This window comes from Python bivittatus, unplaced genomic scaffold (genome assembly GCF_059951505.1).
Source record: "Python bivittatus isolate LINGU-HERP-01145 unplaced genomic scaffold, Pbiv_v1 ctg000700_np1212, whole genome shotgun sequence".
Taxonomy (NCBI): domain Eukaryota; kingdom Metazoa; phylum Chordata; class Lepidosauria; order Squamata; family Pythonidae; genus Python; species Python bivittatus.
This window is the reverse complement of record NW_028277098.1, coordinates 67,884,533-67,899,036: the sequence shown is the minus strand read 5'-3', so window position 1 is coordinate 67,899,036 and position 14,504 is coordinate 67,884,533. Positions and strand designations below refer to the sequence as shown.

The window sequence follows — 14,504 nt, the reverse complement described above, 5'->3', positions numbered from 1 at the left end:
TTAGCAGAGGTTTAAGACTACATACCAGAGCTATACATGCTCTTGTAACCTTATAAAGTATAAGAATTAGCAGCATCCACAGCAAACCACAGTGACTCCAAAATAATGACATGTACACAGTGAAAGCATCTTGTAAATGCTGCAGTTATATACTTGGCTCTTGACATATGATGACTCAAGTGCATAAGTTGTGACACTTGTGGGATAATGTTGTCATGTGTGTTTTTTTCACTTCCCCTCCTTGCCTCCCATGGATGCCCATAATAAGAATATTGTTTGTAATCATTGATTGCAAAAGAAAAGCTAAGTTTTAAAATAGAGTTCTAAAAACTCATGATTCAGCCAGTCTCAGAATACTCTGAAGAAATAGTTGAGATGTGGAAAGTATACTGTAATTATTGTAAAGTGGTGTTTCTCAATGTTGGCAACTGTAAGATGTGTGGACTTCAATTCCCAGAGTTCCCCAGCCAGCTGAGATTCTGGGAGTTTAAGTCCATGCATCTTAAATTTGCCAATGTTGAGAAACAGTGTTATAGAAGGAACATTCTAACATCAGTCTTCTTTTCCTATCCTATGTTGAAGACTCGTTGAGTCACAGCACTTAGAGAACAAACAAATATATCCAAAATAGTACTTAAGACATATAATAGCCTTCCTACTAAACAATGTAACACACCAGCACAGTCTAAGTATACAAGAGATTTTACAGATTTTACAATTAACTGAAGATTGTACCAATTGTCCTGCTGCTGCAGCTAATAGATGTATACATATCCATATATCTATCTTATTTCCATATTTCCAACTCTCTTGATGAAGGTATGAGAGACAGAGAGATGAACTCAAAACAACTTTTTTATAATTTTAATGCTTTTTTAAAAAATACAACTAGGAGAGGTCCAAGCAGCATCTCTCATGTAGGACAGGAGTAATGGACATTCCCCCTGCAAACACATACCTATTGCCCCGGAGGAAATCCTATTTCTCTGTAATGTCAGGAAATTCCATTAGCTCCATAAAGACTTTGTTCCCCAGTTCTGGAATAGACTCTTTTGCTGAGATCACACAGGGAAAAGGGTTAAACTCTGACTCCCAGTTTTTGCATGCCTAACGTTACTCAGGCTCCCATGGCAGCTATTACTTTTTAAAGAAATGTATACTTAATTACATTCATATAATTAATGCTGTTTCTCCTTTGGCCAGAGTCCCTGGTAGAATGAGCTTTGTAAGAATAATGATCTCCAAATTGCTTTAAGCTCTGTTCAGTAAAAATAACTGCATGCTTTGCCTGCCTACATAAAATCCACAAATACATTTAACAATGTAGAAAAGGCATTCCAGGGAAAAGGGTGGGCTTCAAATGAAGGCTCAAGAATAATCCTGGGATCCTCAAATATCCGTTCTCTCTAACTTGTCTACGGTAAGCTGCTATCTGCTCTCAGTTTTAATGGCAGTGAAAATGGGACTATACTTAACAATGATGCATTACATTTTAAAATCTTGGGGTCATATTTTCAAGAGAAAAACAGCTTAGGGCTAGTCTGAAAATGAGAAGTGATAGAAGGCAGAAGTACTAACTGTAGGATAAGCACACCTGTCATAGTGATGCACACACACAGTTGCTTTTCACTCTAAGGAACAGTTTTTAGTTTTGTTAAGTTGTCTGAATATAACAGGATTTGCCTTGAAGGATCAGTGAGATGGATTCATTCATGCAAAATACCATACAGCACTTACTTCCTGGGACTCAAGGCAGTTTACAATCAGACAAAATCTATGAAGCATGAATAGCCTTGGGGTGTTGCTGGCTCGTGTTTCCAGCCTCCAAGCCTACCTCCTTAGCAAAACGCCAGGCCGAATCTTATTTGCTGTTCTATATCCAAATGGCCCCAGTGCCTTGGAAAAGAGGAAATTGTTCTGAGTAAGGGATCCTCTTCAACTGGCTGTGTAAAGAAACTGAGCAGCAGGGAGCCCATCTTGCATTTCTCCCCAGGCTGGAGCAGATCACTTTGTGCCAAAACCCTTTTATAGCTTAAGTCATTTGTTATGCCAGACTGACAGTCTGTTAAGCCTTATCAATGTGATCCAGGATCTTGAAAGAGCAAAGCCTCTTGTAATTTTCAGTAGTGGTGTTTTTTTGTAGCAGAAAACAAAAACCGCACAAGTTCTCCTGCCAATTTCTTCCCTGTATTTCTTTTCCCCATGCCTCACTCCTCAAATCCTACTCTTATCTCCTTTTGGCCCTCCATTGCTAGCTTAGTAAATAATTGCCTCTTTTGGGATGTTAACAATAATGGAACCACCTCTGAAGAGCAAGCCCAGCCTAGAATAGCTAGAGCAAGAATTTAGAGAAAATATCTTCATTTTTCAGGATAAAAGAACAACAAACCTCAAACCTATCTTTGAAATGCAGGTTTCCCCTTCATATAGGTAGGTAAGTAGGTAGGTAGATGTCCACATGCACACACACATAACCAGAGACATTCCCATAAGCGGAATTTGTATTAAATTGGCAGCTCTCTCTGGGCAGAGTACAGGATCCAGGCTGGAGTACTGAAATCTTGTTGCCACTATGCCAAATATTTGTATATGCCACTGTTTCTTATAAAATGTGTCTTACTAGTTTCAACTTCTGTTTCTATTTTAGTCTGGAAAAGGCCTGATGACCCATTTGAGCATGAGACAGGTTCAGCTACTCATGCTTTAGCTTGTATTTAGGTGAAGAATGGATGCTTTGATCCTCCATTTTCATGTTGATTTGGACAGTATGTAGTAGCTGACTGCAAAGGGAAATAAGATGGGACCCTTAAGTAAATTTTAACATCTCAGCATAAGACAGTTGAATACGTCCCTGCCTTTATGTATAGTTGTTCGAGGTTTCTGAGATTCTGTTATTTAGCGCTGCCTTTATGAGGACACTGTGGAAAATGGGACCTGCTTGGCTTTCTGTTGTTTTGATGGAAAAGTTTCAAAGATTCTCCTGGCTAAACTTTCTCTTTTTTCTCATAGGGCTATTTGAGGCCTGAATTACTGGGAAATGAGTTTACCTACCTCGAATTTCCTCGAAGGATACAACAGAAGGAAGTGGGAAAGAAGATGTTATATAGGGACCAAAACATGAATGGCTGGTAACTTCTCTTTTCATTTGAGTTAAACCATGCTGATTCTCAACACCAATCAGAAAGACAAGATAATTTGTTTCTATCATCATAGCCAGTTCAGACGCTCCAAGGCCGCCTTCTTGCTTCCTTTCTGACATGAAACTAAGGTCTGAGATAAGTGAAGATTGTTTGAGGAAGATTCCCAGTGATACAATATTTCCAACAACAACAACAAAAAAATCTGTTTGATTAAGAAAACAGTGGGAGGAAAGAAGCATATATATGTTTACATGGGCATACATTGGGGAAATTACATAAATGAAATACTGCTGACCTGGGCTGTATTTTTTCTAGCTATAGGTAGAAGAGATTCACTAGAGCATTTTCTCCTTCAGCAATTGGAAGTTTTCTAAATCTAACATATCTGAGGGGATGGTAACCTTCTGCATGGCCTTTTATTGTATATGTTTCCTTTTCTAACTAGGGCATATAAAAGGATAGAAGAAGATGACGTGAAGTTTCCACTTGTATATGGAGAGGGTAAAAAAGTAAGAGCTAAACCAATATGGAAGTCTTTGAGCAGTGGAGAGCTGTTCATTTTCAGTAAATAGAGAGAATGTTAGATTAAACAGATATATGGGGGGTAGGGGGAGGTCTGGTTGTGGGATAATGGAATTGGAACCAGGTTATGCAAATCTTTGTCACTGAAGTTCAGTTTGATGAAACTTCAATTTGATGTCTCATACTGACTTCTTGAATCCCACTGAATGATTTGATTCAGATGATGAAAAGATTTGTACATGCCCTGAATATATTTTGTTTCAGATCAAATCCGTCCTATTCATATCCTAGGATTAACCCTTTAAATTGATCCAATTTGAATTGTTGAATCAATTAATTGGCTTGAAACCAATTTGCACAGGCCTAATGTTCAGATCTCATATTATGTTTGCTTTGAAGGATGTTTGTCTGATACCTACTGAGCCTTGCATCCTGAGGCCTTGGGTTCTTGGAACTCTTGCAATAATTTCAAAAACTTCTGAGAGTTTTAAGTCTAGACTCCTGGTAAGAGGAACTTACTCCTCCTCCAGTAGCCTGTTGAGTTGATGCAGAGGGAAAGAGGTAGAAGAAGGATGGTGGAAAGGGAAGAAGAGAAGGAGTTGTGCTACTTGCTTCCTGCTATGCCCTCAACAAATAGCTATCTTTATCTCACCCACAGTTCGCCTGTGGTCTCCAACAGCCTACTGAAAGTGAGCCTCAACAAGAACAAGAAAAGATGTGGTATTAGAGCAGGATACACAGCCTATTTTAGACAGGAACCACACTTGGTTTCCAAGTAGCACACTGAGATCCAGATTGAAAAAAAAATGGGTAGAGCCAGGACAAAAAACTAAATCACATTCATTAGATTAGTTCATATAATTATTCCTTACCTATTTAATATATTCCCTTCTGTCATATTAAAAATTAAAATTCAGTGGCAAATGTTGGAGAGGATGTAACGATTACATCCAGCGTTTTTGGGGTAGCACAATGTGATCCTTAGGCCTCAGTGCTGTATTTAAAGGCCTGTAAGGTATATATCCATTTTGTTTAATCACTCAAGTCTACAGTTGTTCCAGTTTATGAAAAATGTAATACAATCTTAAATACCAGTTTTATGTTACAGTTTTAGTGTCAGCAATTTTTTTTTTTTTGAATGGGATTAATGTTTTGGTACTAAATAGATGCATCTTGTTTATGGATTGTTTGCATTTTTTACTGAAGAAATGAAATGGGGAACAATGAGCAACTTAAAATAATACAAGTATTAAGAAGAAAAATAAATCTGGGAAAAATAAAAGGAAAGGAAAGTATATATGTGAATACATACACAGTATTATCTTTAAGGAGTAATATAAAACTTTAAACATCTATGTTTAATATGGCTTTCCCAAATGACTTTTTGGAGCTGAAGATAGTTGATTAAGAAAACATGGTTAATAAACTAAATATATGGTGACCAGATCTGAATACATTTTTCCTTCATGATAGAGTTTCTTAATGCTTTTTTCATGCTTTGATTTTGTAGATAGAGCAACTTTTCAGACTTTTAAATACCATTAATCCAATGAAAGATATTTTAGTCTCCCAGTGTTTTGCACTAACAAACCTTATTTCTAACAATGTGGATTGAGTAAGTGTCTTTGTATTGCATCAAGTTTTTGTCAGCTACTTGTATTTCTAATTAGGCTCGAATGATGGCAACCATTGGGGTAACTCGAGGCTTAGGAGACCATGATCTGAAAGTTTACAACTCTAACATCCACATTAAGCCTTTCTTATCTTGCATTCCAGAGGTGAGCACATCGGAACTAATAGTCTGGTCCTGGAGTTACATTTACATTGTGTGTGTGTGTGTGTAAACAAAGCTGGAGGTGGACGGGATTTGAAAACTATGGAACTCAACTAATGCAACTCTTTACATCAGCGTCATCTTCCACATTTACTTATTATTTAGTCATGAATTTCAGTCCTCAGGTCTTCTCAGGTGGGCAGGGACAAAAAATGTGGACACTTTCTGGCACAGGGGGTTAAGGTGCAAAATGTGCTCCTTAAACCAGAAATTTAAATCTGCCACAAATGCAGATAATCTGGTTGCAAACTTTGGTCCCCACTACATCTGATAATGTCATGACATCTCTCCCTATGCCCCCTGTGGCCCCCTGGTGTGAGAGAAAATCCTAAATCGGTTGCCCTCCCCTGCCTTAAAGATAAGCTTCCCCTTTGTTGTCTGTTTTAAGGACAATATATTGGAATGTTTGTGTTTTCTTTCTGATACAAAGTATGTTCTTTAATTGTAAACTACTTCAGGATTTCTTTTAATGGGAAGCAGCATAGAAATGTTTAAAATAAACATAGTCCTTTTATGAGGTATTCATGATCTCTGGAAAGTTCTGGGCATGTCCATTGGGAGAAATTTAGGAGAATTGTTGTTCCACTGGGAATCTTCAAACAAAGTTATCTTTAAAATACTTTCCCATTTTTATTAATCAGCCAATAAGGATGGAGAAATCTGTTCCATTTTCTCCAATATTAAGTTTTAAAAACCCAATAACCTCAAGTTCTTTCTTCCCCATTCATGTTTTTGGTAAGTTCAAACCTGTGGGAATTCCTACCATTTTTAATGGGCAGGTTCATAATGATAGTGGTCCCTTAGGTATCTTCTTTGCAATGCAGATTCATAGCAACAAAGCTGCATCTTTGTGTTTATCTGCAGGTGCACATTTATGATCTCACCCAATATGAGCACTGCCCTGATGATGTGCTGGTGCTGGGCACTGATGGCCTCTGGGATGTTACTAGTGATCAAGAGGTAGCCACTGTGGTTGTTGATGTACTGATGGGCTATGAACCCAATGATCCTTGCAGGTGAGTAGAGCAGTATTTCCTTTCTTCCAAGTGTTGGGAATAACACTATTCACTGGCTAGAATCCTCCTTTCTGAAATTCTCCCTTACTGTCAATTTTAGTTTGTGCTTTTTGTTTTGCTCACCATCGGGACACCATATTGAATTAAGTATGTAACTTGGAGGAAATTACATTTTGTATATAAATGTATATACATTTTACTAACTAAAAATCAAAAATAAGGGAGGGAGGGAAGAAGGAAAAGAGAAAGAGAAAGAGAAAGAGAAAGAGAGAGCTTCTAGAGTCTGCAGCATTCAACAGGGGAGAGGGGATGTTCCCTTAATCTCATTCAAAATTCTATTCAGTACTGTTTTCAAGGTTACTCACATATTTAGGACTTCACAGATGTAATTGCAACTGCTTGGCAATGTATTTTTGAGAAGAAAAATAGGCGGATGAAAACATTAATCAGCTTTCTTCCTCACTCCCAATCTTCTACTCATGACTGCAACCTTCCATGACTTTTTTTTTTTAATCTGAAAGGTTTTTTTCCAGCTTTTCATGTTATAAGCAGATCAATAAATGGGTAGGTCTCTTTCAAATATTAAAATGGAAACACTTCTTACTGCTTGTTTGTTTTAATTATTTATTTGCTTATTAGACTTTTGATTCTGCTTTTTGTAAAAATACATAGGCAATTCACTGCAGAGGCAGTCTTCATCACTGGCTACTTTTAATAGCTCACATTTCTGCAAAGCCTATGCTATACATGGGGTTCCCTCCACTGTCACCTTGCAACTGTCCTCTGCTGAAATGAATCAAGTATTTTGTTTCATGATATTGTAGAGGTTTGGACTCAGGTGTCCCTGAATGAAGTCCAAATATTTCAATCCATTTTACCACAATTGTTTCTGATTATTTTTGCTGATAACTATTTTCTGGTTGGGGTCTACTACCAGCATATGTTAAAATCACAAAAGAGGATAGCTTTAAACCATTCTTTTTTTTCCTTCCTCTTCACAGTCAAGCAATAAAGTTATTTTATTTTATTTATTTATTTATTTATTAAATTTTTTCAACCACCCATCTCCCCCCAATGGGGGAACTCTGGGCAATTCACAACAAACATTAAAAACATAAAATATATAAATACATAAAACCTTAATTAAAAACATTACTAAAAAGAAGGAGAGACCAAGAGGATGAAAAATCTGAGGCTGAAGGCAGATGGTATTGTATAAATAATTATTAAAATAATTAAAAAATATTATGAGATGGTTATTGTATAAGCAGTATACCTATAAATATTTACTTCAATAATAATATATCCTACTGCTGTAGATCTCTTGCAATTTCCATGTGAATAATAATCATGGGCTTTTTTCCCTTCCAGATATACCATGGCAGCCCAGGAGTTGGTGATGCGGTCAAGAGGGGTTCTGAAGGACCGTGGCTGGAGGCTGGCCAATGACAAACTGGGTTCTGGAGATGATATTTCTGTTTTTGTTATTCCCCTGGGTGGTCCAGGAAACTATTCCTGAACCTTGAGTCTCCAGGGCACAGAGTTCTTGATACAAAACTGTAAAAAATGCAACTTATCTGAAGGCTGTAGATTCCCTTGGTGTTGAAATATTTTTGTTCCTCAAGTCTTCAGATGTGGATTAGAAAACCCAAATCGTAAGACTGCAGTTTGCATCCAGCTGTCATCTCTTTCAAGCTTGCTATATCTGAGAGCTGTGAGACATAGCCCAAATCAAAGCCTCTCGAGGATTACTACTATACGTTCTTGAAACCCTTAGGAAATCCTTGATTCTAAGGGCTGCATGAAATCTGGGGTGTGATCCCAGGGAAAGAAAACTTTTTGTTCCACTGTCATGGAAATGGTCTTCATACTGATTCTTAGTCCTGGAGTATCCTTGATCCATTACAGTACTGAATCATTTGTAAATATTTCCTTCTTTTCTCCCATTACTACAAAGGGACAACTCAAGTTCACTTGCCAGATGCCAAGGACCACCTCATTCTGATTCAGAATGGCAATCGTGCCTACTTGTCTAGAATATATCCTGTCTTACCTTGGCAACTAGTCATGTGTGAATTGCTAAAGAAATGTCAAGTAAGTGTTGTTGACTGGTTGATTATTATTTCTCAAACCTCTCCCAGGCAGCATATGCAACTTTCACTCTGAGGTGAAATGTTGGATTCAGGGTGAATACTAAGTAAGCATTCATTTAAAAAATATCATTTATTTTGCAGGGATTTTTCTGAGTCATATTAGATACTGTACATAATTCAGCAAGATTTGCTAATTTTACAGGAGAACCTCCTCTGAATGACAGTGGATGGGTACAACATATTCCCACCATAGAAAATATTGTTGGGGAAATCCAGTGTTGTATCTCTTCCTCCACAAAGTGGTGGAACATCTCTGATGAGCTAGGTCAACAACTGAGCCTTAAATAACAATATGGAGAAATCTTCTGCAGGATAGGGGGTTGCAAATAGGTACCTGAGAGAGAACTACATCTATAGAAGTAAACATTGTGGAAGAGATTTATTTCTAGTCTGTTCACCTGTGTTCTTCTATGGAACATTCAAAAATTTCTTCATGAAAGCTCTACCTCTGGAGCCCAGAGCCCTGAGTTCTTGGCTTAATGAATAAAGCATATTCAACACAGATTTAAATCTGTCAGGCAATGATAGCTATACTTTATAACTTGGCAACTATTTCAGTTCAGGGGACCTAGCAACTTACAATCTGCAACTTGCAATATAGTTGTGAGCAATTGAATAATAGACACAACAAAAGAATGTGTGGGAGATTAAAGACTATCACATTTATTAGAAGCTTTCATGGATCACCTCCAATTCATGAAAACTATATGCAATAACAAACTTGTTCATCTTTTGAAAACTCCTATTTATAGCAAAAAGTAACATGGCTATCTCTCTGGAAATGAGTGGGTTTTTTCTCTTTTCCTTAGCCTTTATCTTATTTCTTTAAAAATCAGTTATAGGCTTAAAGAAAACATTTGCACTCTTATTTATATTCCATGTTTTAGAATATTTCATTTAGGCCACAATCTTTTCCATTTTTGCTAGGGAATAAGGTCCACTGAATTAATTGGATCTTCTAAGTAAATATCAATACTTCCCCATTATGTAAAGATTGAGCATGAAAGCTTTGATTTACTTGTTAACGATGTGAGGTTTTAATGCCTGATGACAGATTAAAGGATAGAGTGAAAGACTGTGGGTATTCCTTGGCATTATAAAGCAAAAACTAGTCAAGAAATTATCTTACTGGAAAGCACTTTGGTATTGATTTTTCTTTTTCTTTTGACCTGCTGTCACTTTCTGGTGATTGATGTGTATCATGTCACTTGTGAAAGATGAAATAAAGTGAATGCACCTCTTGGGAACCACAGAGATATAATTAGAAGACTAGATCATCTAGATTCCTCTTACTTGTGACTGAATCAAAGTTATGGCACAATGAAAGCTGCATCCAAGTGTACCCATATTGATAGGACACTAGTTGACTTCAAGTATTAATATTAAGACCATGTCAGAATTCACATTGTGGGAAGTCAGAGCTATGCATGGTGGCTGTATCCCCACATCCTTGGTGTACTCTGTCTATAGCATGGGCTCATCTACATGCATTCAAGCAAATGCAGGGGGAGCTTTTGTGACATGCAAATGAATATAAAGTAGAATTCCAGCTCAGATTTTGCCACTCAGTGACTCAAATTCACCTGACATGGCAACCCATAGTTAATTGAACTGTTAGTTACTCAATTTATCCAATTCTGTGGGTTGCCATAGCACATTGAATCATAAACTGACCGATGGACCAGGTTCACACCTCATACTAGGCTAAAATGTGATTGGCTAGTTTTTGGTTCAGTGCAGCTCGCAAATTACACTGGAAGAATATAGGTCCAGAAGTGGTAGTCCTCTTCCTTGACTGTTTAAACCTCCCTGACAATTCTCTGGAACACATAGTTTGTTTGTCACATTAAAAAACCTAAAGTTCTTATACATTATGATCAGGACAAAATTAGGAATAAGGACAACCTTACAGTGAAAATAACATTTAAGTGGAACACCTAATTTTTTAAAAAATATTTCACAATGTTTAGAAGACCCTGCACTAAACAAATACAATGAGAGTTGGGTGACTGCTCCTTGAATGTACAGAGAGAGGCAACTGTGGGTTTGTTGCCCTGCAATAAACAAAATATACTTCCTTGACTTCCTGCTACTACCCCTCCCAACTACTAAGTCTAAGAAATTTACTGATATGCACAGTGTAGTTGGAACATACAAGTATGTGTTTTCCCTTTGTTTCATCCCTGACTAGATGCAAAGTAAACTTAGTTACATTCTCTTTGGAAACATGGCTATTGCATGAAGGAGAACATTTTGAAAGGATGTAGTTGTGACAATTCCTGGATTATTTTTAGCTACCTTAATGAAATCCTGAGATTCCAGATAAAATTATGTGCATGGGTACTTGATTATAATCACATTATTGCTATATTAATGTATGCCAGCTTTTTCTAATCTGTTGCCATCAAGCTCCTGCCATATCCAGCCAGAATGTATGAATTAGAGAGTGTTATCCCCACAGTAGGAAAACAGCAATGTGGGAAAGGTTGGGACATACGTATTGCTAGTGAGACTGCTAATGCAACCACAATGCTGTATTGTCAAAATTAGAACTGGAACAAACTGCTCAATCAAGTTGTACAAGACAATGCAGAACTGGTAAATGTACATAAGTAGGACATTGTTTTAGACTGCTGGCTGGGGAATTCTGGGAGTTGAAGTCCACACGTCTTCAAGTTGCCAAGGTTGAGAAACAATGTTTTAGACTATATTCCAGCTCTACTGACCCTGATCAGAATGAGAGATGCTCACATACTCTTGCATCAGCTCTTGGTTGTCTGAAACGTGTCTCTCTTCACTGTGTGCCTTGAAAGTGAATAGCAACTTCAGTGGACCCCAATTATATGAATACATAAAGTATCTTAACCTTGTGCCTCGGCCTATTAGCAGAAATGGTCATGTTAAGGTTATTAAATATTAAGGTAATGAAAACTTCATGTTTCCTACCTTAAACATTTCTACCTCATCCTATGTTTTTACTGCATTTCTTTATTCAAGTTCTTATCTAGTCATTCCATTAAAATAGATGAATACTATTTATTTTAGTTCATGAGAACAATCTTGTCAGAGATGGAAAAAAATCTGGAAAATGGGAGTAGCCAATAGAGGGCAGTAGTGTTACTTGGTTGAATTGCTTTTGGCCTTTACAGACTTCCCAAGGTTAATTCTGGGAATGCTTCTCTCACACTTCAACCTTCTCTCCAGTCTGTGAAATTCTGCTAGTCCCTTTTCGGAGCCATGGATCACTGTAAAGCTCTTTTTTCAGTTGCTGCATAACATTCTTCCAGCCTGTACAAGTTAGGAGTACTGTACTCTTTCTGCAGAGGACAAGCTGAGCAGGAGGATAACTCTCAATACATAGTCAGGCTACTGAGTCACAAACTAGCCAACCACATTTTTGCCTGTTGTGCTATACTAGTCAAGCTAGTGGTTCAGTGTATTGTACAAACCCAGAAAATTTGGTTAATTGACTAAAGCGTTGGCAAGCGTAGCTTATTATGAAAACAGCCTGACCTCTGGAGAAATTTTGTTATTTTCATTGGGGTATCAAATTCCAATTAATGTCTGAAGATTCCCTATAGGAAAAGAAGCAGATGGAAATATTTTTCTTTCAGACTTTGTTATGAAATGAATTATTTCTTCACTTTCATTTGTTCCTTTATTGTAAACTGAGACACCGATCCTTAATGAAAGATGACACCACTCAATACATACAGATATACTAATAGGATGCAATCTGCAGTTATCAATCAACTATCAATGAAATTCAGTGACGATGCAATGCTCCCACTCAAAAACTATAGAAACGTATCAAAAGTATACTGTGGACTCATCAATGACCTATCCCACAAAGCGCCAGTTCCTGCTGTTTCAGTAACAGCTAAGGAATTACAACAGCAATGGTGGTGGTCATGATGAGGCTAATCTGTCTTCCCATTAACCCACAGATGAAACCAGTATGGAGCCATACTTATGGTTGAGCTGGAGGGTCCCATCTGAGAAAAAGCTAAATTCAAATAGGTATAAACCATAACTCACCAGTAATTGTGTTTATATAACACAATGCGCCAAACCTAAAACATACTGTGGCTTAGCAGGTTGTAGGAACCTACCTAGGAACATTTTGATGTTTGTATGTATGTTTGCATGAAACAGGAAGCAATATCATGCCACCTCCAAAGTACTATTTGGAAAGAATACATCTGAATACTGGGCATTTATTGTGCTCACTCCAGTAGCTCCTACCATGTGGTTTAAGGACCACTGGTAGTTCATGAGAATGCTGTAGATCTCACTTTCCAGAGCAAAATAAAACTATTTTTTAAACATGACTAAAATATTAGAAGATTGCCAAATCATGCAGGATTTTTGCACTTTTGCTTGGAATCTCGCAAGATTTTGTGTTCTTATTCCAAAGCTCTCAAGATTTCAGTAGAAGGGAAAATGAGCCATGCTTTCTCCAATTCCAGGTAGAACCAAAAGAGGCAACTTTTCATTCAGATTTCATCCTGGTCCTTCAGGTCTTTTGAAAGGCTCTGAAGACTTGGTTGTTCCCAGGTTGACTGAGTCTGTCTCTCGAGGGCATTATAGTATATTGATGGGCATCCATAGTTGCCCATTTGCTTTACTTGATTTGTTACATGCTGTTTTTATTATTGTTTTTAATTTGTTTGCAAGCTGGCCAGAGTTGTTTTGAGTTGGGCAGCCATACAAGTGGAAGAAGTGGAAGAACTTAGTAGGGTAGTGCATTCTGTACCAGCTGAAGCTGAGTCATTTTACAGGATAAGCCAATCAACTGGAAATGCAGGGATTAACACCAGACAAAACATCAAGCAGAAAACAATACCCTAATCAAGGAACTACCAAGGAGAAAACCCCCACCCCCCACCAACACTAGCAGGGCAAGCTACTGTATATAAACGGAGGAAATCCCACACTCACTAGCACTGATGATGTTACTTAGTCAGGTAATGAAAGGTCAGTGAGCAAACAATCAAGCTCAGAGAGCACCAAGGACTCCACAACTGGAAAAGCTGTAACAGTGTGTGTCATTTTCTACATAGTCACTCTTGCTTGAGGGTTTGATGTTTATGCTTCATCCCCATGCTCAGATGGGCATCTTTCCTATAACCAAAAGTGTTGGCATTACATAGTTTTTCACAGAAGTGCAATGTGTGTGGAAGAAAAAATTATTTTAGTGCCGATTTTTGCATGCTTAATCCTATCTGTTCTGCAGTGGGGCACAGGAAAAGATCTTGTGAATGTATTTGGCTCTCAGCACTAGCAACTGCTACTTTTCACCCTAACCTGACTCACTTCTCCAAGAATTGTTGAAACTTCCAAAACACAACGAATGACTCGACCAGACATTACATTATTTTTCCCATTTAGAGTATCACTTGTTTTCAAACCGTGGATGTCCACAAAGAGATAAAACAAGAATTTTGCTTGTTACCAACTCTCAAACTGCAGCACTACACTTTCCCGTGCAAACTCCACCTGTGTTAGGGGTCTAAGCAAAGTTAGGGGCGCTTAGTCTCCATCACACCTCCCTGATAACCGCGGAACGGCCGTTCCCTCCTCTCCACCTGCGGGTTGGCTATGAGAACAAGTTAGAAGCAACTTCTTAAGAGGGAAAGACTGCACAGGGCTTTACTCTCCACTCTCCTTCCCCGAGTTGCGCGGCCGGCATTACTCACTGGCGTCCGGAAAGGCCATTCAGCCTATGCGCGGCCGCTCTAAGGAAATCCCCTTCGGGGATGTGCCGCTGCCCTGCTGAAGCGTGACTCAAGCAGAGCCCGGCGACAGGTCCCACGCCCCTTTCGCCACCGGGCCTGAC

General features: G+C 38.2%; 1 protein-coding gene and 1 long non-coding RNA gene across 2 annotated transcripts in view; one reads left to right on the top strand and one right to left on the bottom strand.

Annotated features, from left to right (window-relative positions):
- The window catches only part of PPM1J (protein phosphatase, Mg2+/Mn2+ dependent 1J), a 32,003-nt gene extending 22,091 nt beyond the window's left edge, over positions 1-9,912 (top strand). Inside the window, exons 6-10 of the mRNA XM_025163005.2 lie at positions 3,010-3,128; positions 3,586-3,649; positions 5,333-5,440; positions 6,361-6,512; positions 7,884-9,912. Coding sequence (XP_025018773.2) covers positions 3,010-3,128; positions 3,586-3,649; positions 5,333-5,440; positions 6,361-6,512; positions 7,884-8,031 — 591 coding nt within the window. The 3' untranslated portion in view covers positions 8,032-9,912. The remainder of the gene's footprint in view (positions 1-3,009; positions 3,129-3,585; positions 3,650-5,332; positions 5,441-6,360; positions 6,513-7,883) is intronic.
- The window catches only part of LOC148214237 (uncharacterized), a 33,168-nt gene extending 18,670 nt beyond the window's left edge, over positions 1-14,498 (bottom strand). The window contains exon 1 of the long non-coding RNA XR_015798487.1: positions 14,365-14,498. This is a non-coding gene — a long non-coding RNA (uncharacterized LOC148214237). The remainder of the gene's footprint in view (positions 1-14,364) is intronic.
- Between the last annotated feature and the right edge of the window lie 6 nt (positions 14,499-14,504).